Source organism: Ceratotherium simum, chromosome 4 (assembly GCF_057802395.1).
Source record: "Ceratotherium simum simum isolate JZ-2026a chromosome 4, ASM5780239v1, whole genome shotgun sequence".
Taxonomy (NCBI): domain Eukaryota; kingdom Metazoa; phylum Chordata; class Mammalia; order Perissodactyla; family Rhinocerotidae; genus Ceratotherium; species Ceratotherium simum.
In genome coordinates this window covers 10015893-10042066 of record NC_141903.1, presented here as the reverse complement: position 1 = coordinate 10042066, position 26174 = coordinate 10015893, and the positions used below count along the sequence as shown (strand labels likewise).

The 26174-nt window shown below is 47.0% G+C and overlaps 1 protein-coding gene across 1 annotated transcript in view; it reads left to right on the top strand.

Annotated features, from left to right (window-relative positions):
- The window catches only part of DOCK2 (dedicator of cytokinesis 2), a 401533-nt gene that overhangs the window by 342611 nt on the left and 32748 nt on the right, over positions 1-26174 (top strand). Inside the window, exons 34-38 of the mRNA XM_004428542.3 lie at positions 8382-8467; positions 14823-14979; positions 18059-18099; positions 22306-22396; positions 23044-23163. Of these exons, the coding sequence (XP_004428599.1) occupies positions 8382-8467; positions 14823-14979; positions 18059-18099; positions 22306-22396; positions 23044-23163 (495 nt within the window). The remainder of the gene's footprint in view (positions 1-8381; positions 8468-14822; positions 14980-18058; positions 18100-22305; positions 22397-23043; positions 23164-26174) is intronic.

Here is a 26174-nt window from a genome sequence, read left to right as displayed (position 1 = left end):
GTGTGTCTGAAGGCCTAGCCCTCCTACCTGCCCTGATCTCGCACCCACCTCTGTCCATCACTTTCTCTGTCGGGATCACTTGGAAGATCTATGTTGTCTAGAAAGAGCCACCCTTGCCAGGTGTTGTACACGGCCACGCATCCAGGTTGACAGCAAGTGGAGTTGGGGGCCAGTTGCTCAGGAGGGACCTGTGGGACTGCCGTGGGAATAGGAGGCTTTCCCCAATGAGAGGGAGTGAGCAACTTGTGTAAACCGCAAGGGTCATTGGCCAAGTATTTTCATTGAAAATCCCATCAAACTTGAAGAATGAGGACCATTTTCTGGGCCCAGTCACTCTGGAAGCTTCTGAGAGTGGAATAAGCACCCATTTCCACACAGGTTCCTGGCAACGTTCAGTAGCTTCACCGAGTTTAGGAAGGTTGGTCATTATGTCCTGTCGAGGCTGCTTAGCAGTTCCCCTGACCTTGCCCTCCTGTCCTCTCCGCCCCCTGCTCACCTCCTATTACCCCTAACTGGGCTCCTCCCCTCCCGCCCCAGGCATTTCCGTCTCTCATTCTGTACCATATCCTGCTCCAGACAATTTTCCTAAAAGCAGGTGCTTAAAGGCAACAGATTCCAAACAGCTTTTCCTTAAAATCCTCAGGGATCTTACCCCTCCATTGCTCATTGGTTCTCTAATCCTCACCCAGTAGAGTCCAAACCCTTCAGCCTGCATTCAGGGCCCTCCTGGCTCTGGCCTTCAGTCAAACTTTTCAGCCATTTTCTCCAGCTTTTTCCTCCACCTCACCTATTCTCCAGACATGCCCGCAGCTCACCTGAATTGTGTGGCCTCAGTGAACATCTTCCTTCATGCATTTCCTATTCCTGCTACTTCTCTGCTGCATTCGCAGTCCTGCCTGCCAACACCGTCTAAACTCCTATTCATCCTGCAAAGCCCATCCCAATGCTTTGTCCTTTAAGAGGTCTTTGCCCTCTATGCCTTTCATTTGATCTGTCTGAGGTATGATTATTATATACTACCTTGCATTATACTCACTTCTGTGTGTTTTCCTGTGTCTTCCTCATCCTCATCTAATAAAAGTGATGACGATGACAACAGTGACTGTCTTTAACCATGTGTTTACTGTGTGTCAGGCACTATAAGTACTTTCCATACGTTGGTTCATGCGGACTTTTTTATTACAACCCTGTGAGGTAGGTAGCATTATCATCCCCATTTTAAGGATGAAAACACTGAGGCTGAGCAAGGTGAAATCAGTTGCTTGAAGTCACACATCAGAAAGAAGCAGAGCAGAGGCTGCAACACACAAGTCATGTTGATTCCAAACCCATTTTGTGTCCACTGCCCCATCCAGCCACTGGTATGGTCGCAGTAAACGTTGACGGACTGAAGGAATGAATGGCATCTTCTCAAGCAGTGCCTTCTCAGAATATGTTCCGAGGAGCACTGATCTCACCAGAGGCTCTAGGGAGGAGGGTTTCCAGGTTAAATACCTGAAGAAGCCACTGCGTATCATGATGCTTCTTGGAGACTTCCAGTGCACGTTAACATAGTCGAGGCACTGGGAGGTTCCACAGTGAACAGACCTGTTTAATTTCTCAAATTTATTTGTGCAATAAACGTCTATTGGATGTACCACTCTGCCAATCACATTGGAAAACATTGTTCTGAGAAGAAAAAGAGACTGACAGTTGGCTGTGATGGTACCACTGTGAGAGGGCCATCTCCCCACTCAGGGATTAGTGGGGGCTTTCTAGTCCCAGGAAGGCCAGTGACTAGCTGCCCTCTCTGCAAGGTGCCTGTAAAAAAAAAAAAAGGGGGAAAAAGGCTGAAGAGTTCAGATGGAGAAAGAGATCATATCCAGCCAGCTGGGGTGGGGGAGAGTGGAAGGTGAAACCCTGGGCTGAGCATTTGAAGGCAGTTTGGAATCTGCTGCCTTTTGAGGGGGAAGCCAAGTCTGTGAGCTTCGGAACATGTGACGGGCACACAACATGAGATGAAGGGCATCGAGCTTACCCTCAGATCAGCACTCCCTCCAAAAGTGTGGGCACCAGCTGGTTTAGAAGATGTCCTGGGAACAGGTGTGCAAAAGAAACACTCCAAGTAGCTGATGGTCCTAAAGAGAAGTGAACCAGTCATTTCTGGACTGCGACCTGACAGTGGGGTTTGGGGGCCTCATGTCTTCAGAGGCTTGCCTGTGGTGTGACTTTCTTGTCCTCAAGGATTTCCTTACTGCGACATCCCCATGACGTGCCCCCACCTGTTTTCCGTGAGTGAGGTCCTCCCTGGGCTTCCCACTCTAGGTGTGTGTTCACCGTAAGCATGTTCCCCACTTGCTTCTCTTCGCTTCTCCCTTATCAAAAGAGACGGGACAATCGCTGACTAACGGGGCAGCTTCCCGTGGAAACCCAGCCGGCATGCTTGGTGGGAGCTCAGCTGTGGGTGAGCGGGCCCAGGTGTGGCTGTTTGGTTCAGAGTGGGCAGCCGTGGAGGGTGTCCCAGGAAAGGGCGCAGGCAAGGCCACCATGAGCCCCAAGCAGCCCTGACGGCCGGAGCCAGAGTGAACCCCAGAACCGGGGTCTGAAATCCAGGGGGCCTTGTGTGCAAACTGGCATTGGTGCATGATGCCAAAGTATTCAGCTAAGAGAAGAACCAGGTGCCCGGAAGATGACAGGGTTTTCTTCAAACCTTTGAGTTTCTTAAAGGAAATAGCGGAGCCAAGAGGCAGACGTAACGGAGCCTTTGCTCCCAGCTCACACGAGGCCCCCTGGCCTGACGCCCAGCTTCTGGCAGTTCCTTTGCTGTCACGCCTTTGCTTGGGCTCTCCTTTCAGCTTCTTCACCTGAAGAGAGAGATCCCCGTCATCCTTCAGCTGAGGCCTCACGTTTTGGGAAAGCCTTTCCTGAGCCTGGGGCAGTAGTTCATCCGGATGCAAGACAGAGATGTGCTCAAACAGGCTGTGCTGGGCTGGAACTGGGACGGGAAGGGTTAGACTGAGGGGTGGGGGGTGGGGGGGTGGGGGAGCGGGCTCCAGGGCAATCTCTCTTTCTGCTTTGGGTTTCTTTTGCAACCTCATTGCGGGATTTCCCTGTCTCCCCCTCTAGCCCGAATTAGAGAGCGGATGCGTTTGACTGATAACCTTTACCCCTCATGATATGGCACTTCATCCAGACCATCTCACGGTGTCCGTCCTTTGCCCAGGACTGGATGCCCCATCGTTGATACCCTCCACCATTCTCTCGGTGGGACTGTGGACAGGGCGGTTTCGGCAAGAGGGGCTTTGGGTTGGCCATACTCTGGCTGGCATGGCCATGCCCCGGTCAGGGTGACGTGCATCTCTTCCTGCCTGCGTGGGGTGCGGGGGTATCACTTGTCCCACAGAGCATGAGGATCTGCTCACAGGTCTGTCTCCATCACGGGACTGTGAGCTCTGTGAGGGCCAAAGCCAATCTCTCAGCCCTGACCTGCCAGCACCTGTGAGAGCATGACATGAGTGTGGTGTGTACCACGGCAACGTTCCCAGGGTGAATGGAGGCATTTATACCCCCATCCCACCACATTTCAGAGGAAGAGCCTCAGAATAGGGAGAAACATTCCAGCGAATGTTTTTATAGTGTAGGGTAATGAGGGTGGCTGACCGCTGCTTGAGTAACCCCTGGGGCTGGGTAGACCAGCTGTCTTGCTGGCCCATTCTCTGTGGAGGGAGGGGCTGTGGGCTTTCTAGATGGTGTTAGTGGGAAGGAATGGGGATCCTGGAGCACAGAGACTGGAGCTACCTATGATGCAGATTGTAGAACAAGCCTGTGTACCAGTCAGCCTGAGGGTCTGAGCCTGCAGCAGGCAGGGGGTCCCAGGGACAACCCATCTCTCAGAGAGGAAGAGGTGATAGCATTGGACAGCAGCACCTAGAACAGTGTCTGGAACACAGCAGGAGCTCAATAATTGCTTGTTGAATGAATTAATGGGCAGAGATATCAGTTTGGCAGATTTCACTGAGACTAAGTCTTGGCATGGAGTAAGTTGATGATTCAAATGACTTAGAACATAATGTGGAAAAGAGCAAATCAATTCAGTAAATATGTACTGAGCACCCACTGTCTTCTGGACACTGTGCTTTGGAGTCAGACAGACTTGCTGCTGATAAGCTGAATAAATTTGAGTAAGTTATTTAACCTCTCTCAGTCTCAGTTTCTCTATCTATAAAATGGGTATCATAATACCATTATAGGTTCCCAAACCCAAGCCCCATGGGGGATGAGCTGGAGCAGGCAGAGATGAGATAACTCAAAGAAAATTAGAAAGCTGGACTGTTTCCCCCAGGGATCCCTTCTCACATGACATTATCTTCTCCAGCTTCCTCCCAAGTCTGCTTCCGCCCACTCCAGGACAATGGGCATTTCATTAACAAAGGAGGCTGAAGGCTGACTTACAGGTGTCAGTTTCGTCCTCATCCCTCTGCTGTCCTGGCCTTTCACACCTTCTCTGCCCCTCCCAGGTCAAAGGCAGCACCATACATTTGAGGAAGGGCTCTTGTTCCCTCAGTTGCACACTTCAGCAGGGTTCTAGGCAAAGAAGATGGTGAAAATAGCCAAGTTGTTCTAAAGCAGACGGGAGAGGCAGCAGAAGCAACGCAGGGAAGGCAGGATGCAAATGTGAGGCCCATGCGAGGTTATTCTGGTGGAAGAGGGAGGCCCACTGGGGTCTGGGCTCGTGGAGCTCACTCCCTCTTTCCTGAGGAGGGCTTCTTGAGATTCATGTCAGGTCTCTAGCATCTGACTTCTGTGAAAGTAAGCTGTTAAGGACACTCCTTAACAAACATTCACCTTGCAGGGGTGGGGTGAGCCAATGATGTGATGCCATCGTGTAGCTGTGGGTGAAAGTGAAGTTAATTTGGAGGAGCCGAGCTTCATCCTAAGCTCTGCATAGTGACACTGTTGGGGGTAAGGCCTGTCACAGTGACACGGCGTGGTGTATGTTTGGGAGCATATGCTGGACCCTTGGGCCTACCTAGGTCAAGTTCATGCATCCTTTGAAACCTAAGACAAAGGTCCTGCTTTGCCTCAGTTTCCTCATTTGTAAAATGGGGATGATGATATCTGTTTCCTTTGGCTGTTGTGAAGATTAAATGAGATTGCGATGCCAATGATGAGGACAATGTCTACAATGTCATGATAATTGCTAACAGTTACTGAGCACTTACTATGGGCCAGGTGCCCTGCGAGGCCTCTCACGTGGGTTTTCCCATTAACTTCTCCCAGCACCACTGTAAAGCAGGGCCTATTTTAAATCTCCATTCAATAGATGAGAAAATTGAGCCTCAGAAATGCTTATTAATTTGCCCAAGGTCACATGGCAGGGGGAAAATAATAAAAGCAAGATTCAAACCGAGTCTGTCTGATGCCAGAGGCTGTGGTCACAGCCCCTCCTGAGCCCAGTGCCCGCCTGGGAGCAGGATGGGCCAGAGTCTGCCCGGGGTTACACTTGACTGAGACCCTCACTCTCCAGCCCACCCCGAGGGCTGGGGCGTGGCGGGCGTCATCCAGCTCTGCACATCCCCTGGCACTCTGTAATTTCCCTCCCTGTGGCTCTTTTGTGACCCTGAGACAAGTGCTTATTTACCCCATCCACTTCTCTGCTCCAAACAAAAGTTCATTTCACGAGGAGGAATCGTGCCAGCATTTACCACTGAACAACTCAGACAGGAAACAATGCTAGTTTCTCCCCCAGAGCTGCTTTCCAGTAACACTCAGCAGGAATAACAATAACGTTAGCAGTAATCATAAGTAGATGAGCAAACCCAGGGCACGCTTGAGTGGGTGCGCTCCCTGGTGCTTTATATATATAATCTCTAGGCCCCTAACTACCCCATGTGGTTGGTACCACTATTATCCCTATGACATTGATAGGGGATTGACAAACTATGGCCCATAGCCCAAATCTGTCCTGCCACCTACATTTGTAAATAAAGTTTTATTGGAATACAGCCGTGCCGATTTGTTTATGTATTATCTCTGGCTGCTCTCGTGCTACAACAGCAGAGGTGAGTAGTTGCTACAGAGACTAAAATATTTACTACGTGGCCCTGTACAGAAATGTTTGCCGACCCCGGATGTAAACTATGAAACTGAGGATTGCAAGGACCTGCTAGCTTTCCCAAGCTGGTGGAAGGAATGGAGCAGACGTTTAGAGCCAGACAGTCTCTCATCAGAGCCCACCTTTGTAGTCCCTGGGCGTACTTCTTCCTGCCCGAGGCTTGGCACAGTAGATATCTCTAATCGTGACAGCCCCCCGCCCCCAGCTTTGGATAATACTGGACACACACAATGCTTCACAACATGCATCCTCTAAGGGGCGTGATTCTCGTGCAGACTGGCAGCCAGACCCTCGCCAGATTGGCCCTCATCTAGGTCTCGGTTCTTCTTCCTTTCTTTCTTGAACTCTCCTCTCCAGCTGACCTGCTGTCCTCATTTTTCTCCATATTGCCACCTCCACACCTCTGCTCACTCCACTCCCTCCACCCTTTTCATATTTATCACAAACCTACCCGTCGTCCAGGCCTGTGTGTCTCCCTCCATGAACCTTACTTAACTGGGGAAACGCGCAGGCCATTCCTTCTCACTTGTGTTGTATCAGCGCAAGCTTCTGGCCCTCTCCTTTGACCCTCAGCACACAAAAGTGAGAGCACAACGGCAGCACGGATGATGTGTGAACCAGAGGAAATGTGAGTCTGGGCCCTGCCCTTCATCACCTAAAGTTTCCAACTAACCAGACGGGGCTTGATCCTTTGTGCTCCGGAAAGAGTGCCAAAGATCTCTGCCATTCATCTGAGACTTTAGACAGGCCACTTAAACTCTCTGAGCCTCTACTTCGTCATCTGTAATAGTAACTGACACTGAGACTGGTGCCAAGCAGGGGCTGGCTGCTCTTCATGCATTATCGCATGTAAAGGCGATCCTTGACCTCCAGACCTCATGGAGTTATTGTGAGGACGGAGTGTGAAGAGGCTGGGTTAGGAGCCAGGAGCACCCAAGGGCTCCCTTGACCTTGGTGACCTTTACCAAGGCCTCCTTCCCTTCTCCAGGTGCCAGTTTCTTATTTGGTGATAAAATGGAAGGGAAGGGGGGGTGGTGGACTGCATGATTTGGATAGACTCATCAGGGTATGATATTAAAACAGTACAAACCATTTTGCATTACAGCCATGCAAAATAGATACAGTATGGCCCTTCAAAATGTTGAATAAGCCATGAACTCAACTGAGTGAGATGCTTCTTGACATTGAAAATAGGGAGATAGAACACTCTCTGGCTTCAGTGTAACAAGATTTGGTGGAACTGTAGGTCCGTATTTACTTTCAGATCATTTATATAGTCTGGTCTCTGACCATTACGGTTGTCACCAGTCTTGATCTCTGGGGCTTCAGCTCGTTAAATGGGACAGCTTCAGGTGTGGCTGGATCCCAGGGCTCAAAAATGGCATCAGGTTTCAGTCTCTCTTCGTCTCTTCCTCTCTGCTTTCCTCTGTACTGGTGTCATTCTCAGGCAGGCTCTTTCATTGTGGTCATTTCCAGCAGCCTCAGGCTTACAACCTTCCATCTTCAAATTGAGCAGAAAGACTCTTTTTACTAAGAGTTCCAACTAAGCCTCAGATCTGAGTCTCACTGGGTTGGCCTGGGCAATTACTATTCCTGGGGTCTGGCTGATGGAAGATACAGATTAGGAGCTAGGCCTGTGTCAGGTACCCACACCTGGAGCTAGGGAGGTGTGGTCAGTTCACCCGAGTACCCCAGACTAAAATTAGGGCCAGTGTGATCACCATAGGGAGAGAAGAATGCTAGGCCAGCAGAAATAATAGCTGTTCGTGACAACATGCCATTCCCTGAGGATGCAGTGCTCTGTCACATACCTGCGTGTCTTTGTACGTGCTGTGCCTGTGCCCTCTGCTTGAAATGCCGTTCCCCTTTTCATCTTCCTGCAAAATTTCAACATAAACTTTGAGAACAACCTCAAATGGCATGGGCCATGAGAAGCCTTTCCTGACTCTCCTTTCTCTCTCCATCTCTCTATCTCTGTGTCTCTCTGCCAGTCTCTCTCTCTCTTCCTTTCTCCCTCCCTCCCTCCCTCCTTCCCCTCCCCCCCTTTGTCTCCCTCATGCGCATCTCTCTGCTCCAGCACTTATCATCTCTTGTTCCTCTTCATTCTCTGGGAACTCGTAAAAGGCAGACATAGTATCCTGTTCCATTTTGCATTCCCGGAACCCAGCACTAAACCCGGGGGATGACAGGTGCTCCCTAAAGCTTCAGTTAAAATACCGAATTGACTAATTTCAACATTGAGCCTTCTAATGTTGTTATGGTTGATTTTCATCTCCGACTTCTTCAGTTTGAAAACGAAATCATCCTCAAGCTGGACCACGAGGTGGAAGGGGGCCGAGGGGACGAGCAGTACATGCAGCTCCTGCAGTCGATGTAAGTTCGGCACCCAGCAGGGAGGGCTGGGGGAGGCTGGAGGGCTCAGGGCTCCGGGGCTCTGGGGGCTCTGTGCTCCCCTGAAGATCAGCCTGGAGGCTCCCGGGTCTTGGAGAATCTCCACTGTTGGAAGAAATCTCACATTTCTCTCTAGAGTGGCTATTCTTTGGATATTGATGAGCCAGATAAAAAGAAACTTTGTGTTGGGAAGAGGGAAGTAATCCACCAAAATGTTTGCTTTTGTTTTCTCTTAGCTGTGGAAAAATTCTTGCTATTTTTTCCTTTTTAGTCTTTGGCAGATACTGATCACAGCCAACAGCATGGCCACCATGCTAAGTGCTGTGTATTGTCTCGTTTAGTGGCATTTATTCTCTTTGATCCCCATGTCGCAGAGGTGGCTCCTGAGGCTCAGAGAAGTCTCTTGTCCAAGGAAACTGGGCCAAGCTAGTCGGGTGGACAAGCCGGGACCCAAACCCGGCTCTGCCTGACTCCAGCGCACAGGCCTGAGTGAGGCAGTGGACGGTGGACAGTACTCAAGAGCGCTGGACTTGCAATCAGGACACTGTTTTGTTTTCACAGCTTATTGAGATATAATTCACATATCATACAATTCACCTAAAATGTACACTTCAATGGCCTTTCGTATATTCACAGAACTGTGCAATCAAGACCACAGTCAATTTTAGAACATTTTTGTTACCTCCCAAAAGAAGCCCAGAACTCCTTAGCTGTCATTCTCTCTCCCTCCCACTCCCCACCCCCCACCTATTTTCTGTCTCTGTGGATTTGTCTGTTCTGGACGTTTCATATAAATGGAATCATACAACATATGTTCCTTTGTGACTGACTTCCTTCATATAGCTTGTTTTCAAGGTTCATCCACGCTGTGGCATGTCAATACTTCATTTCTTTTTATTGCCATTCTTTTTGTTGAATAATATTCCACTTTTGGATATACCTCATTTTGTTTGTTTATTCATCAGTTGATGGACATTCAGGCTGTTTCCACTTTTTGGCTATTAGGAATGATGCTACTGTGAGCGTTCGTGTACAAGTTTTGTGTGAACATATGTTTGCAGTTCCCTTGGGTGCATGCCTAGGAGTGGAATTTCAGGGTCATATGGTAACTCTATATTTAACCTTTTGAGGAATCATCAGACTTTTTTCCAAAGCAACTGTACCACTCAAATTCCTACCAGCAGTGTAGGGGGTTCCAATTTCTCCACATCCTCCTCAACACTTGTTAATATCTGTCTTACTGATTACAGCCATCCTAGTGGGCGTGAAGTGATATCTCATTGGCGTTTTGATTTGCATTTCCTTCATGACTAATGACGTTGAGCGTCTTGTCATGTGTGTGTTGTCCATTTGCATATCTTTGGAGAAAGATATTGGGTTTTAATCCTGGCTCCATCACCTAGCAGCTGCACAACTTTGGGCCAATCACACAGCATCTTTGGCCTCAGTATCCCCATCTGTAATAAAATTGGGATAATAAGCCTCCTGTGGTTGTTTTGAAGACTGAACAGCTATAAAGCATCTGGCACACAGCAGGTCAAAGCTCAGTAAATGTACCTTGATCCCTCACCTTGCTCCCAGTTTCTGTCTCTGTCCCTGACACTGTGGTAATTGCCACCCTCATGAGGACTTCTCCCAAGGTTTAGAAATGTGGTGCAGACACCCAAAATTTCCTCCTAATTGTAGATTCCCTGATTTGTATGATTCTCTGATATAACTCTGATTTTTAATTCTTTCCCCAATCTTTTTTGAATATTAAAACTTTAACAACAAAAGCAAACTAAAGGCCTTGCTCTGACCCTCACAATGACCCTCCCTGCCCTGCCCAGCGGGCAGAGTGGAATCCCAGGCAGCCCCTCCTGTCACTGGGCACAGCCTTCACTAAACACCTAGAATGCCAACACCACTCAGCCAGACGGAGAAACCCACCACCTGCTCCTCAGGTGGGTATCTAGGCTGATTGTCTGAGGGAAAAAATGACATTTTGCCTGAGTCAGTGTTTATCTTAAAGTTCTAAAAAGGAAAATCTAAATATTGACCAGGAGTGAAACCATGTACGGCGCTGGCAATTTCCATTTTTATAAGCGGATGGGGCTCTGCGGCAGTCTTCAGATCATCAGCAGGATTTCCAAATCCTTCCTGAGTGATTATTTATAAAAGGAGTCCTTAAAGGTCGAGGAAATTAAAAACAGCTCATTACTTTTTTCCTGAGAGACAGGTGTGAATGATTTTTTACCGAACTAATCAAGCCCAACCCGAGGAGTCAGGGCCCCATCAAAACGTCCAGGGCCCAGTCCCTGCTCCTTCCTTTGAACTTTCTGAGCCTCACTTTCCCTATCTGCAAATTGGAGATAAAAATACTATCCAGCTCTTAGAGTTTTTGTTGAGATTAAACAAGAAAAGTCATGTAAAGGGCTTAGCACAGTTTCTGATACCTAGTAGGTAGTCTGGAAATATTAGCTATTATTATTGTTCTCCAGGTGGATACTGATGTGTCTGTTTGAGGCCATGAGCCTACTGTCTTTCCTCTTCCAGGCTAGTCATCCTCAGTTCCTCCAGCGCTTCTTCTCTGCCCCTCACTCAGGGCCTCCACTGGTATATAGGGCCCGCTCTGGGCAGACACAGTCCTGTGGGCACACAGCTTGGTAATTACATAGTGCCTTTGTGACTAGAACATGGCTTCCCTTCCTGTGGCAGCTGCAGCCCTGCACCAGGGCACAAGGCTTAGGGCATGGAGTGGGGATGCATTTCAGCCCTCATGTGCTCTTGCACAGTGCACAAGCTATACAACCTTACACAGCATTCCACTCCTCCCTACCCTCAGCGCTCTCCTCAGAGCCCACTCCCATTAGTCCGCATCTGTCTTAAAGTGAGGGTCCCACATTGAATGGAGTAATGAGACACACTCTACCCTCCTGTATTCCACCTGTCTAGGAATTTTTCTAGAAGTGGCAAGGGGGCTGGAAGGCTGAAGGGAACAGAAAATGTGTGTTCCAGGGACCTAGATCCCACCCAAACCAGTTTGGTACCTGAAAGAGGATCTGTCCTAAGAGGCTCTTCACACATAGCTTTTAGTTATTTTATTTTTTTCTGTTTTTTTTTTTTTTTTTTTTGCTGAGGAAGTTAGCATCTGTTGCCAATCTTCCTCTTTTTTGTATGTGGGTTGCCGCCACAGCATGGCCACCAACAGACAAATGGTATAGGTCTGTGCCCAGGAACCAAACCCGGGCCACCAAAGCAGAACATGCCAAACTTAACCACTAGGCCACCAGGGCTGGCCCTGGTTTAATTTTTTTTATTGAGGTCACATTGGTTTATAACATGATATAAATTTCAGATGTACATCATTATATTTTGACTTCTGAATAGACCACATCATGTTCACCACCAAAAATAGTTTTTAAAAGAATAAGTGAAAATCCAGTTCTGTCAGCACCGACTGAGGGTATGAGCCTGGGCTCCCCTCTGAAGGCCTCCCAGGCAGAAAGCCAGTCAATTCCAGGGAGCCATGAGCTCCCTCCAGCCACCCCCACGCCCCGCAAGGCAGGAGCATAAACTCCAGGTGGTGAGTGTTCTGCCATCCCTCCTTCCACTGAGTGGAGAATCATCTGCATCGCCTCCAGAGTCCCACAGCTCTTTTTCATTGTCACTTATACTCCATTATGGGACACAAAGGAAAGGAACAGCTGTGTGACTTTGGCAGGACCAAGATTAGACCCAGCTCTCGGGGCCTCAGGCCTCATCTATAAATTGAAGGTTATCATAATGCCCACCTCAAGGAGATTCTGTGAGTGTTAAACAAGATAATCAATAAAACGGGCTTGGCAGAGCGTCTAGAACACAGGAAGTATTCAATAAGTGGTAGTATCATTATATTTTATGGTTAGGCTTTATTTCTATATCTGCTTCCCCTGCTAGACTATGACCTCCTGGAGGTCAGTGAATCCCTAGTTCCTATAACTTTACATGTTGAGTGGATGGATGGATAGATGGATGGACGGATGATTTCAAGTCAATCTGCCCATCCATCTCACCAATCCTAGACCATATGAGCAGCTTTCTTACCTCATGCCTAAAGAATAGAAAAACTAAGAAAGCCAAAATTTTGTTCTTCTAAATCCTTGCTTCTCAAAGGATCAATAGCATTGGCATCGCCTGGGAGCTTGTTAGAAACACAGAATTAGGCCCTAACCCAAACCTGCTGAATCAGAGTTGATTAACACAATGCCCAGGAGATTCCCATGCACACTGAAGTTTGCACAACAGTGGGCTAAACCAGTGCTGCTTAATGTTGGCTGCACATCGGAATCACCTAGAGAGCTTAAAAAATAAAATACTGCTGCCTGGCTCCCACCCCCAAAGATACAAAGTCATTGACCCAGGGTGAGCACTGAGCTTTGTAAAAGTCCCCCTGGTGGTTCTAACCTGCGGCCAGGGCAGAGAACCACTGGTCTGGCTGCGTTCAGGCCCTGAGATGCCTTCTGCCCCAGGGGGCTGTGAGGAATCACACCCAAACACTGTGATGGAACTTCACTGCATTGTCAGTAGGGTGGGAAGCAGGGCCGGGAGTGCCCGTCCCAGAAGGAGTCAGGCACTGCTGTGACTGAGCCAGACAGGCCTAAATCACAGGGCAGTTTGCGTCTCTCCTTGAGAGCCCAGGAACAGGTGCTTCTCTCACCGTGAAGACGGATTTGTCTGATCACGGCCACAGTTTGAGATGTCGCCTCCTTGCATCCTGGTTTGGCTTCTGGGAGGAAATGACCCTCTGAAGTCCTTGCCTTCGTCCCCTTGCCCCTCCTAGGAGCTCTTGGGACTTAAACTGCCCCTGGGAGAGTAGCCAGAAACAAATGGTAGCCCAGGTAACGCTTGTCTACTGGAATGTCTGAGAACACAGCAGTGTTTCTCTGCAGGAAGATACTGACCAGCGATTGTCTTGATTCCCAAGGTCATCGGTTACTACCGAGTGATTCTGGGAAGGTCATTAACCTCTCTGAGCCTTGATTTCCTCTTCTGTAAAATGAGGGGAATACTTTTTACTTATCAGAATTACCGTGATGATATCTTAAGAAAAAGTGATTAGTACAGTGTCTGGTGCAGAATAAGTGATTAATAAGAAGTAGTCACTAATCAAAATTTTGGTCCACCTGGCTCTCCCTACCTAACCCATGGGCCGCCTGAGGGTAGGCATGATTTTTTTTATATTTCTTTCTTTATTTTATGTCTTTCTCCCCATCCCTACCCCACACAACGCCTAGCAACTCATAGATGCTTAAGGAATGCCACTTTTTTTTATTTTTGTTTTTAAAATTTAGAATATTAATATTACAAAAATGTAAATTTTTCAAATAATACATTCACATTTAAATTGAAAAATGAACATTGTCCTCCTCTATTCCCCCACCTAGACTCCTTGTCAGAAGCAATCACTCTGAAGAGTTTGATGTTTATCCTTCCTGACTACATATGGCACGTTTATAAACACATAGAGACACGCACTTTCACTCACATGCAGTGTTTGGTGGTTGAAGCACAGATGCTGGTGCCAGACTGTTGATATTTACCACTGTGTGACCTGGAACAAGTTAGCTGACCTCTCCATGCCTTAGTTTCCCCATCTGCAAACATCCCATCTCATAAGACTGTGATGGGAGATTCAATGAGTTAAAATTTGTAAGAGGTAGAATAATGCCTGGGACATAATGTGAGTTGGTTAATTAAAAAACAAATATTGTTCTGAGACATCACTTTTCTCAACTGTATATTTTATAGAGCTTTTTGTGTCAAAATATATTGATCTCTCATACTTTTTAATGGCTTTGTAGAATTACTTTTGTGAATATGCTTTATTTAACCATTTCTCTATTGATGGACCTTTAAGATGTTTCCAGCTACTTCACTATTAGATGCAATTTATAATTATTATAAATATATCCTTGTGTACTTCTGGGAATATTTCTGTAGACTAGATTCCCCAAAGTAGAATTGTTGAGTCAAAGGATATATGCATTTACAATTTTGATAGATATTGTGCAAATTGCTATCTAAAAAGGTTGTACTGATTTCGTCTCAATGTGTGTGTGTAAGAGTGACCATTTCCCCACACTACTGCCCACACTGGAAATTCATTTCTATTTTTATTTTTCCCATACCAGAGTGGGAAAAAAAATTAAATGCTTGCAACACTATATGGACAAATAAGTGTATAAATGAATAAGTGATTGAGTAAATGAACAAAAAGAGTCAACACAGGAACCAATCGTGGTTCCTGTGTTGGCTTCACTGATTCACTCTTTCTTCCCTGGCCATGAGCTCACTGCCTTCCCTTCTTTGCCCACAGCCTGATGGAGTGTGCTGCGGAACACCCAACTATTTCCAAGTCAGTGGAGAGCTTTGTGACCCTGGTCAAAGGCCTCCTGGAGAAGCTGCTGGATTACCGGGCCGTGAGGACGGACGAGAGCAAAGACAACCGCATGAGCTGCACTGTGAACCTGCTGGTGCGTGGGCTGGCCAGCCCTCCTACGGGCCCGTCAGACCAGAGACCTGGGGCAGGCCTGGCTTTGGTTTCGCTATTGCTCTTGATAGAGAAGTAGCACTAAGGGCTTTGGAGACCGGAAAAACGTGGAATTGAATCCCTGCTCTACCATCTGCTATCTCCGTGTCTTGAGGCCAGTCGCTTTACCTTCCTGTGCCTCACTTTCCCTGTACATGAAATGAGAATAATGAGTATTCCCTTTAGCACTGAACACGTGACCTAGAAGGAAGGTGGCCATGGAGATGGGTTAAGAGTATGAGCTTTAGAGTCACACAGCCCATGGGTTCTCATCCTACCCCTAGTCTTTAACAGAATAGACAAGTCAAGGAAGTTTTCTGAAGGTTTTGTTTGCTTATCTGTTCCATGGAGAAAATACTAGCACCTGTTTTATAGGTTATGCAGTCCTAGCCCATGGTTAAATGCTCACTGCATATTACTTCCCTTCTCTTACAGAATGGAGTAATACTAATAACTAGAATTTATAGAAAATTACTATGGGACAGGCTAACCAGAGCAGCTAATCCCAAACCAGGCTCTTCACCACTATACCACATGACCAGCCCTGGGCCAGCTCCCCAGCAGTCTCCGTTCATACGTCCTGTGATGTGGTCATGAGACAGGTGGTAACAGCCACAGTGCTTCATACCCACCATGTCAGCCCCCGCTAAAGTGGCTTAAGGGAATCAATTTGGCCAAAAGACCACGTGGCATCCATCACATCAACCCTCATGCTCCAGAAATGCAAATCCTGTCCCCGTGGTTCCATTGTGTGGCCTCTGTTTACCCTAGGTGGACTCTTTTTTAACAGCCTAGACATTGCCATTGATTTTCTGAAATGCTAATGGGAGTTTAAAAATCTTGATTACAGCAGAAAAGAATTCACTGCTAATAACTCCACCAGGCCCGATTTACATCAAGATTGACCTTGAACAGTCAGACTCTGACCAGGGAGAAAGCTTGGGACAGGCAGTTCCATAAGCAATTAGACCCTGCTAGTTTTTTTTTTTTTTTTGATTTATTTTCCCGCCCAAAGCCCCAGTAGATAGTTGTATGTCACAGCCGCACATTCTTCTAGTTGCTGTATGTGGGACATGGCCCCAGCATGGCCGGAGAAGTGGTGCGTCGGTGCGCGCCCGGGAGCCGAACCCGGGCCGCCAGCAGCGGAGCGCCCGCACTCAACCGCCAAGCCACGGGGCCGGCCCCAACCCTGCTAGTTTTTAGTGTGTGGCTTAAACATGGTATCAGGGAAGAGGACAGGATATGAAGGGAGGTGTAAGGAGAGCTGAGGTTAGTGTGGTTCTGTCCCCCTGACTGTGTGCCCTGAAACACATCACCTCCCCCTCTCTGAGCCTCAGGTGCATGTGGGTGCATTGGATTAAAACAGGGTCTTCTTGGGGCCGGCCCAGTGGCGGCCCAGGGTTCGCAGGTTCTGATCCCAGGCACGGACCTACACACCGCTCATCAAGCCATGCTGTGGTGGCATCTCACATATAAAGTAGAGGAAGATGGGCACGGATGTTAGCCCAGGGCCAATCTTCCTCAGCAAAAAGAAGAAGATTGGCAACAGATGTTAGCTCAGGACTAATCTTCCTCACAAAGCAAAACAAAACAAAACAGAAACAGGGTTTTCTCAAAATGTGGCTCACAGATCGGATCATGACCTCCTGCCTCAAAATCTGTAAGGACTTATTTAAAAATGCACGGAACTGGGATCTCTGGTGGTGGAGCCCAGGATGACTAATGGCCTAAAGGACCCTGAGCTGGAATAGGAATCAGGCTTCCTGGGTATTGCCAGTTTAAATGTTTTTGGCTGTGGAATCTTATAACTGTTGATAGTTCTGCACTATTAGGAGTTATGTCAGGATAGTTCTGCACTATCAGGAGTTATGATCTGTTATTATCACTGGGATCTATTATGATTACTATTACAGTAGTCCCCGTTTATCAATGATTTCACTGTCCATGGTTTCAGTTACCCGCCGTCAACTGTAGTCCAAAAAAAATAAATGGAAAATTCTAGAAATAAATAATTTATAAGTTTTAAGATACATGCCATTCTAAGTAGTGTGATAAGATCTCACACCATCCTGCTGCATCCCACCTGGGACGTGAATCACCCCTTTGTCCAGCTTATCCATGCTGTATATGCTAGTTCCCTCCTGCCCCCACTTAGTTAGTCACTTAGTAGCCATCTAGGTTATCAGATCAACTGTCGTAGTATCACAGTGTTGTGTTCAAGTAACCCTTATTTTACTCAATAATGCACCCAATGTACAAGAGTAGTGATGCTGACAGGTCAGATATATGCCAGAGAGATGCTGTAAAGTGCTTCCTTTATGTAAAAGGGTGCAAGTTCTTGAGTTAATAAGGAAAGAAAAAAAATCGTATGCCGAGGTTGCTAAGATCTGCAGTAACTTTTATTACAGTATACTGTTATAATTGTTCTATTTTGTTATTAGTTATTGTTGTTAATCTCTTACTGTGCCTAATTTATAAATTAAACTTTACCATAGGTATGTATGTATAGGAAAAAACATAGTATATACAGGATTCAGTACTCTCCGTGGTTTCAGGCATCCACTGGGGGTCTTGGAATGTATCCCCAGATAAGGGGGGACTACTGTACTATGACTCTGATGATTGCTATAACTCTGATTCCAACTCAGGGCAGCCGAGTACAGGATCTGAGCTTTTAAAGATCAAACCGGGCTGCCTTTTACGGAAGACTTTGCTGAAGTAGACTGCCTCAGTCTCGGCAGCCCAGCTCTTAGTGCAGCAAATAGCTCAATGGCTCCCCCTGATATGTGATGGCTGAAATACTTCGTCTGTCCCTTTACAGTCTAAGGATCAGGGAAGTGACTTTCAAGGCAGAATCTCCTCATGAGACTGTTTGATGCATTCAGGAAAGTAAATTTCTTGCTCCCATCTCAGGGTGCCCAGACAGCAAATAGCAATCTTCTTCTTATCTCCATCATTACACCCTCCACCCCTGCTGCTCTGCAAAGAAAAACACTCATTGCTGTTTTTCCTCCCCTACCTAGAATTTCTACAAAGATAACAATCGGGAGGAGATGTACATAAGGTAAGATTTCTGTTTTCTAAAACCCAGACCTGCTCTGTCACTTTCCTGCTCAATATTCATCAATGGCTCCCCACTGCCTTCAGGATAGAATTTAAACTTATCTTCTTGACACTGAGGCCCTCTGTGTTCTTATTGCTATCAATCTCTCCAGATTCAGCTCCTTTCATTCTCCTACAGTCAACCCCCAAAGTCCGCTTGGAGTTCTCTGAGCTGCCATGCTGTTTTGCTGTATCCACAGATCACACTTTCCTTCACCCACCTTGTGGACTGAGCTGGTGACTGCATCTGCATTAGTTACAGGGCTGGCACATGGAGCCCAGTCCAGAGTTTGTGAGGCATGTAGTTAGACCATGGCCAGCCCAGTTTTGAAGGAAAAAATATACGAAGATGCATGACGCCCACTTCCTTGTAGGCATTTAAAAGATATTTATTTGAACATATCATGAAGGTTTTGGGGGGGATATTAGCCTGGAGCAAAGAACTCCCTTGCCAGTTTTTCTCAGAATCTCATATTTTTTCTCCAAAGTTTTTTTAATCATTATTATTATTACTGTTATTTTTAGTCATTATAAAAATAATACGTACTTATTACCAAAACAAAACAAAAAGAACTCATAATATACAAACAAGCAAAACAAAAAAATGAAATAAACTGCCATAATCCGTACATACTCCCAGACCCTCTTATGTTTGTATATAGATCAAATTCTATGCATGCATTTTTTTTGTAAAAATGGGATCTTATTGCTCATAATTTATTCTTTGCTTGACAAGAATTTCATGTCAACAGATGTATTTCGACATCATTTTTAATGAAACTATAAAATTCCCTTTCTAGAATATACCATAATTTATATAGCCAATCTTACATTGTTGACCATTTAGGTTGTTTCCAATTTTTTCCTGTCAAAAATAGCACAATGACAAAATTCTTGCACACATGTCTATGTGTATATCCTTGTGAGAAAAGAACCCACAAAGTGGAATTGACCAGAAGGTTAAGGAGCACGGCACTTTCAAGGCTTTCGACACGTTCTGTCCAAGGCCAGAGACTCCGAATCTGAACTCACTCTGCTATTACTGCAGATATTTTTAGATACTTAGTTTAGTGTTATTCCAGAAATAGGAACTATCATTTGGAAAAAAAGATAATTCCGTAGGTTGTCCTGAGCTTGGATAGTATTTATAACATCACTAGACATGACTTATTGTAGTAGCACCAGGCTTCGGGGATCACAGGGCCTGAGAGTGTCCCTTGTTTTTTCTGTGACCCTGGATATATCACTCTGTCTCCCTGGGCTGAGGTTTCCCCCTGTAGAATGTTTCCGTTCTACCTTCAGTTCTGAGGATTAAATGAGATGCTATAGTTAAAGTACCTGGCACATGGTTCCCTCCCTCCACCCTCTTTCCTCTCCTTCCCATTTTAGAAACACAGATGGTGAATCCCAGATCTCCATAAGCTTTGGAGATTTGAGTTCTATAGTAATCTAGGAAAACCACATTTGCCTAAAACAGACGTTGTAAATAGAACATAGTCTGAAAACCTGTTCTGTTTGGCAGGTGTAGTATTTAAAGACATTTTTTAATTGGTTGCCAAATTTTAAAAATCTAGAGATTTTACATAAAAATCAAAAATTCCCTCTTCTCCTGAAAAACTCAGAAGGTGTGGCAACACTGGACACTCATCTTGTCCTGACAGCCGTGGCCTAGACTGGCTGGTGGCAGCCCCCTCAGACGAGGCTGGAGCGCTCTAGTTACGACATCGTCTCCATTCCTGTGGAACTGCAACCCGTACACCTCACTCAAGCTGCCCGTCTGGCACCTGTAGGTGTTGAGTTTGAATCCCTGCTCAGGCACATCAGGATGGCTTCCTTTGGGCTCTGTAGTAGATCCTCAAACTCTTGAGTTGACAAAGGAGAGGAGAGGGTGCCTTGGCCTCTTAAGGAGTTAAAAGTAGCAGGGAAGCTGTCTCTCTGGCTGCTCTCCCAAGTTTTTTGGACCCACATCTAGGGATCTAAGGGATGGGCAGGAAGAGATAGGGTAGGATTCAGCCATGTTCATAGGGGTCTCTAAAGGTGGACTACAGGCTCAACACTCCCTATGTGCAGGCCATGTGCAAGTTCACTGATAGCTCTGATTGATCAGCAGAAAGTTAAGGGAGGAGGAGAGTGGAAAGGCCATGACAATAGAGGCAGAAATAGCTGGTGTTGAACCTCTTTCTAGCTCTGTCTACTTTAACAGAGGTCTCAGTTTTCTTATCTATAAAAGGATTATTGGGAAGATGAATTGATATACTATATAAAGCTCTCATTTGTGAACAGGCAAATGAATGAATGAGTCTTTCCATCTGGAAGTCTCCCCCACTCGCCTTCAGATCCCAGACTACCTGTCACACTACAGAAACCTTGCTGGAAGTTGTTCCTCTCCCCACCTGAATAAATCCTGCTCTCATAGTACCATCGACCTCTCCTTCACAACACTGATCACAGCTCTATTTCTGCAATTATTTATTTGATTATTTGATTCACATCTGTCTCTTTTCCTACACTATAAATTTGGAACCCTGAGAGTGGTGTCTGCTTTTGCCATCATTTATCGCTAATGCCTGGTATAGCTGTGTGCGCAGTACCACTCTGCTGATTGAGTAAAGGAACGAGCAAAAGGTCACTAGAGTGTCCTGGCTCATTAGTTATCAAAAACTACCAGTGGACCTTCCTTCCACTAAAAATCTTTGGCAGTCCCTATCCTGAGGTCAGGCAGCCCACATTTGGCCCACCAGCCGCGTCTTACATGGCCAAGGACATTAAATGCTTAGCTCCTCCTTTGGTGACATTCTGTGCGGAAAGCTTTCTTCTAAGGAACCTAAGCCTGAGCACTGAGACCTGCTTTGAGTGCAGATGCTTGAGAAGCCCTTTGTTCCCTGTGGTCAGACAGTCAGGCAGAATCTTGGCATGATTATGGACAGAGCCTTTCCTCTCAGAGGAAGGGACCAAGGACATCACATCACAGCATCTTCCCTGCACCAAATTACTACCGGTTGGGTTTAAATAAATGCTTCTGGTGACATGCAACTCACCAAAGCAGTGGTTCTTGGCTCTGGATTCTGTTTCCATCAGGGGCAGGAGGGAATGTTTTGTAGAAGAACCTAGTTCACAACGATAATAGATAATAGCTGTCATTGCTCAGTACTGGCTATAGGCTAATCACTTTCAGTGCACACTCACATTTATTAACAGCAATGCTAGCTGTCACTTACTGAGCCTTACGTACGTGGCCTTTTTGGTCCTTTAAATGCTCAGCAACTCTATAGGTAGGTTCAGTGAGCATTTCCATTTTACAGATGAGCAAACTAGGGCACAGAGAAGTTAATTCACTGGCCCTTAATACTTATTATGTATCAAATATCTAAGAATTGACCAAAGCTTTCTTCCTTTGTTCCTGTTCCTGTCCTCAATATGCCTCGACTGTAGTGTCATCCCAGGGTTCAGAACTGAACATCACTTTGCAAAGAGACAGGAGGTGGGAATGTGATTATGGTTGAATAGTAGATTCTCTCTGCTGTCGGCTCGAGGCCCCCACATGAGGAGACTAAATATTCTCTAGCCCCTGGTCCACTTCCTTTTCTTACTAGAAAATGTGCTTCCTTTACACCCAGAGAACTCTGAAGAGAGGGAAGGAGCTGCCCTTTACAGTGCTATGGCTCGTTCATGCTCCTGGAATGGTATAATGATCAGAGTATGGGCTCTGAGGGGAGTCAGTCTGGGATAACATTCCAGCTCTTACATTTATTAGCACATTACTTCTGACAAGTTCTTTATATTTCCTTCCTTGATTTCCTTTACTTGCCATATTGCATTGGCCAGAGTCGTCAGTATCAAGTTGAATACTAACTGGAATGGTACCTAACTTCTCTAAGACATAGTTTTCTCAGCTAAAAATGGGATTCCTCAATGGGCCCATCTCATAGGGTTGTCACGAGGATTAAATGACCTAAGGAATTTAAAACACTTAGCACAATACCTGTCATGAGTGCCCCCACACACTAGGTGCTATCATTATCACCCATGCAGGGGAGGCTGGTTAGCTTGGGTAGAGGCCTCCCCGTGACCCCAGTTGTGCCCAGTTGTTCTATCTGACTCCTACCTGGCCCTACCACCTGCTTCCTTATCACCTGTACCTGGTCACTCAGCATATCTCCCCAAACAGGTACCTGTACAAGCTCCGTGATCTTCACCTGGACTGTGACAATTACACAGAGGCTGCGTACACGCTCCTTCTCCACACCTGGCTTCTAAAGGTATTGCCCTTCCAGCAAAGCAGATTCATGCTAGGATCTGCTAGGGCCCTCATAGCGAGTTGAAAAGTTAAAAAGAAAAGAAAAAGAATTAGCCAAATAAATTTTGTTTTCTGTGTATCCTGAAGCTCTTGACCAGGCGGGTTACTTTTCTGCACTGTGTCACCTTGTCACGTGAGGTTTCGAGTGACCTTCACATTTAGCAGCAACAATAACCCCCCGAGATATGTTTTTCGGTTTTATAACATCCAAACTGCTTTATATAACATCCAAACATCAACTATAAATCATTAGCACGCCCAGTGAGCTGTTTTCCTTCTCTTGAAAATGTTGCTGTGGCTGGACAAAATCAGAAGTATTTCCTTTGGCTTTTGAAGAACTGGGACCACGTCTCCTCGGGATTCAGAGAAAATTCCTACCAACCACACATGAGCCAATAGAGAGTCAAATAAGCACAACTCAGCAAAAATCAGGAGGTGCTTCCTAATGGAAACTGCAGACCAGCATCTCTCTGACCGACCCTGACACCCAGGGTGGCAGGCAAGCCGGCAGGGGTGTTTGCAGGGCTTCTTGCAGGCTCATCAGTGGGGAAGACACCTGCCCTTGGCTGCCCCTCAGCCCCCAGTGATCCGTGTGTTCTCTCTCCACAGTGGTCAGATGAACAGTGTGCATCACAGGTCATGCAGACGGGCCAGCAGCACCCCCAGACCCACCGACAGCTGAAGGAGACTCTCTATGAGACCATCATAGGCTACTTTGACAAAGGAAAGGTAATTTGTCCCTGCCCTTCCTCTCTCTGTGGGGACCCTGTCTACTGGAAAGGGCAGTTCTCTCCTGTACCACATACTCAATCCATCTTCAGGTCTGGTCAGCTCTCCCTCCAGATCCTAAGTCCTATCACTTCTCTCCACCTTTTCTCCATCTCCATTCCTACCACCTCCATTCAAGGCACCAACATTGCTCACCTGGACACTCAGTGAGTCCTACGCAGTCTCCCTGCTTCCTCTCTTGCCCCCAACACGTCTTCCTCCATATAGGAAACAGGGTGATCATCTCAATGGCTCCCCCATTAGATGAGATCCCCCACTTAGAACAAATTACATAATCCTTCCTACGACCTGTGAGGCCCCACGTGAGCTGTCCCCTGACTGCTTTTCTCATTTCATCCCTACCAGGCTCCTTCTTGCTCACATGCTCTATACCAAGCTCTTTTCCACCTCAGGGCCTTTGGAGTCTCTGAGAGGCTGCTTTCTCCAGCTTAGAGCATTTCTCCTCCGAAGCTTCCCATGGCTGGCTTCTTCTCACAGCTCGGGGCTTTGCTCGATGTCACCTCCTCAAGGAGGCCTTCCTTGACCACCCTAGACAAAGCAGCACCCCTACCCTGAGTCACCCTATTGCTTCTTCAAAGCCTGTCACTATCAGACATCACCTTGTTCATTTTGTTTTTACATGTTCATTGTCTGGTTCCCCACTGTAGAATGCTGTGAGCACAGAGACTTGTCTTGTCCGCTGCTGAACGCCCAGTGGCTAGCACAGATCCTGACATGCAGGGCCCAATAAATGCATGTTGAATACATTAATGAATTGAAGGTGTGAATGACATTGTGGTGCCAGCATTGATCTCCAAACAACAAGGACAGGAGGCTTGTTGGGTTTGGTCAGGAAATTGGCCAGACCAACTGCTGCCCATCCTCCAGTCTCCAGTGGACCTTCAGGAAACAGCTACCCAAATGCTACCATTCATGCTGTGGGAGATGTGGCGTGGTGGCTAAGTGCTCTGGAGCCAGACAGCCTGGTTTTCACACCGTGCTCCTCTACCACCTGTAATTCCCCTGGCCTCTCAGAGACTCCAATTAGCCACCCATGGTAGTGAGATACTAATAGTACCTATTTCCTAGTTGTATTGTGAAAATTAAGCGAGAAAGTACATGTAGAGCACCTAGTGTAGGAGCTGGTACATAGTAATATCTTGTTAGGTTTTACTGTCATCAGCATTACCCTCCTCCTTCAAGGCACCCGCTGACTGGCCATTCCCTCCATCAGGCCTTTCTTGAGTCCCCCAGCCTCGCTACAGCCCTGCTCCCCTCTGAATTGCACGGCCTCTTCCAGTTCCTCAGGACATAATTTAACACTTAATTCTGGTCTGCCCTGTCGCTGCAGTTCATCGCATCTGTCTTAGTCTGATCACCCCACCTTCCCTGGAAAGATAAAATGAGGTAACGTCTGTAGAAGGGCTTGTAAATTCCCAGGAGTTGAGCAGTTGAACGCTGTTTTTATAATTTACAATTATAAGCTTCTTGAGGGCAGAGACTCGGCCATCTCCAGAGCCTCTTGCCCGCTGGGCCTCAGGTCAGAGCTCGCTGTTGGTTTCCCGGCTGAGTCAGTCGGTCACAGTGTGCGAGTCCAGAAGTCCGTGTTGAGCTGTCCTTTGCGAGGTACCAGTTCAGCCTGCCCTGTGCTGAGCAGAGAGGAAAAAGGCATAATCCCCATCTCAAGGACCTCATTGTCCAGTTGGCAAAGCATACCAATCACGATCTTTTCTGCACATTACCCTTGGGTGTTGTGCGATAACGGGTAAGGGGGCAGGCACAGGGTGGTGTCAGAGTACTTTGGGAGCAGAGAGGAGGGAGCAGATGGGTACAGCTCACTCTGAAAGCCACTGCTGTTGAAGCCTCTAGAATGAAGCGTAAATTCTTTAGCACCCGGTCAACTTCCTTTCCCCACACTTCCCCTCATGAAGACTCATTGCTCCAGACACACACAATGGCTTTCTACTCCGTAAGTCCACCTGTCATCACCTGGTGGACTCCTGTACATCCCTCAAAACCCAACTATTACATCTATTTGTGTGTATGCTTTACCCACTTATGTTTCATGAAAGCAGAAACTGTGTCTTGGCCATCTGTATGTCTGCTCCATCACTGCATATCATGCCATGCCTAAGACCCAGCAGGTCCTCAATAATGAATGTGTGAGGCTCAGAGGGATCAGTGACTCAGAGTTCTCAGTGACCACACGAGCAGACCTGGGAGGCAATCCCAGGTTTCTGCCTCCCTGCCTGGCCCCCTCCCTGGTCCCTTAGTGGTGTCTTAACACATGGGGAGAGCATCTCAGCACATTATGGTGGGAAGTTGGCAAAGACCTCCACTTGAGCCAAACAGTCCCCTGGCCCAGCCCAGGGTTGGTACCACCACCTTCTTGTTCAGGCTGAAGAGAGAGCACCAGCCAAGGCCGCCCCACAGGCTTGGCTCCTCCTGGCACATAAAGCATCTTTATGCCATTCACCAAGCTGTCTGTGGGTTCACAGCCGCGGCTCCTCCACTCGGCACTTGCTTTTATTTATTTTTATGCTTGGATGCAGAGAGAGCACTTTGCTACAGAGCACACACTGCATTTTGGCAGCCTCCCCTCTCTCCTCCCCCTCCTCCCCCAGCTTCTCCAGTTAGGTGAGTTTCCCATTTTAAACCGAATGTGAAATGTCACGGGTGTCCCTTAAGACTGCCAGATCTCCCACCCACCCTGCCTCTCCCTCTGCGCTCTGCAGGAGTTCCCGACCCGCTTCGGTCTAAGACAGAGGGATGATCTATTGACTCCAGCCTAAGACAGAGCAGAGGGAAAGGGTCCCCTGTTCCAGGGTTTGTTTTTTCAGAATGTTTTTTTAAAGATGGAAAAGACGTACTAAAAAAAGTTTTCATCACTCTTTTTAATACTCTAGTAGCACCCTTACCTCCCCTCTGTGCTGCCCCTGCCCACTCACACACCCCAAATAGCCCCAGGAAGA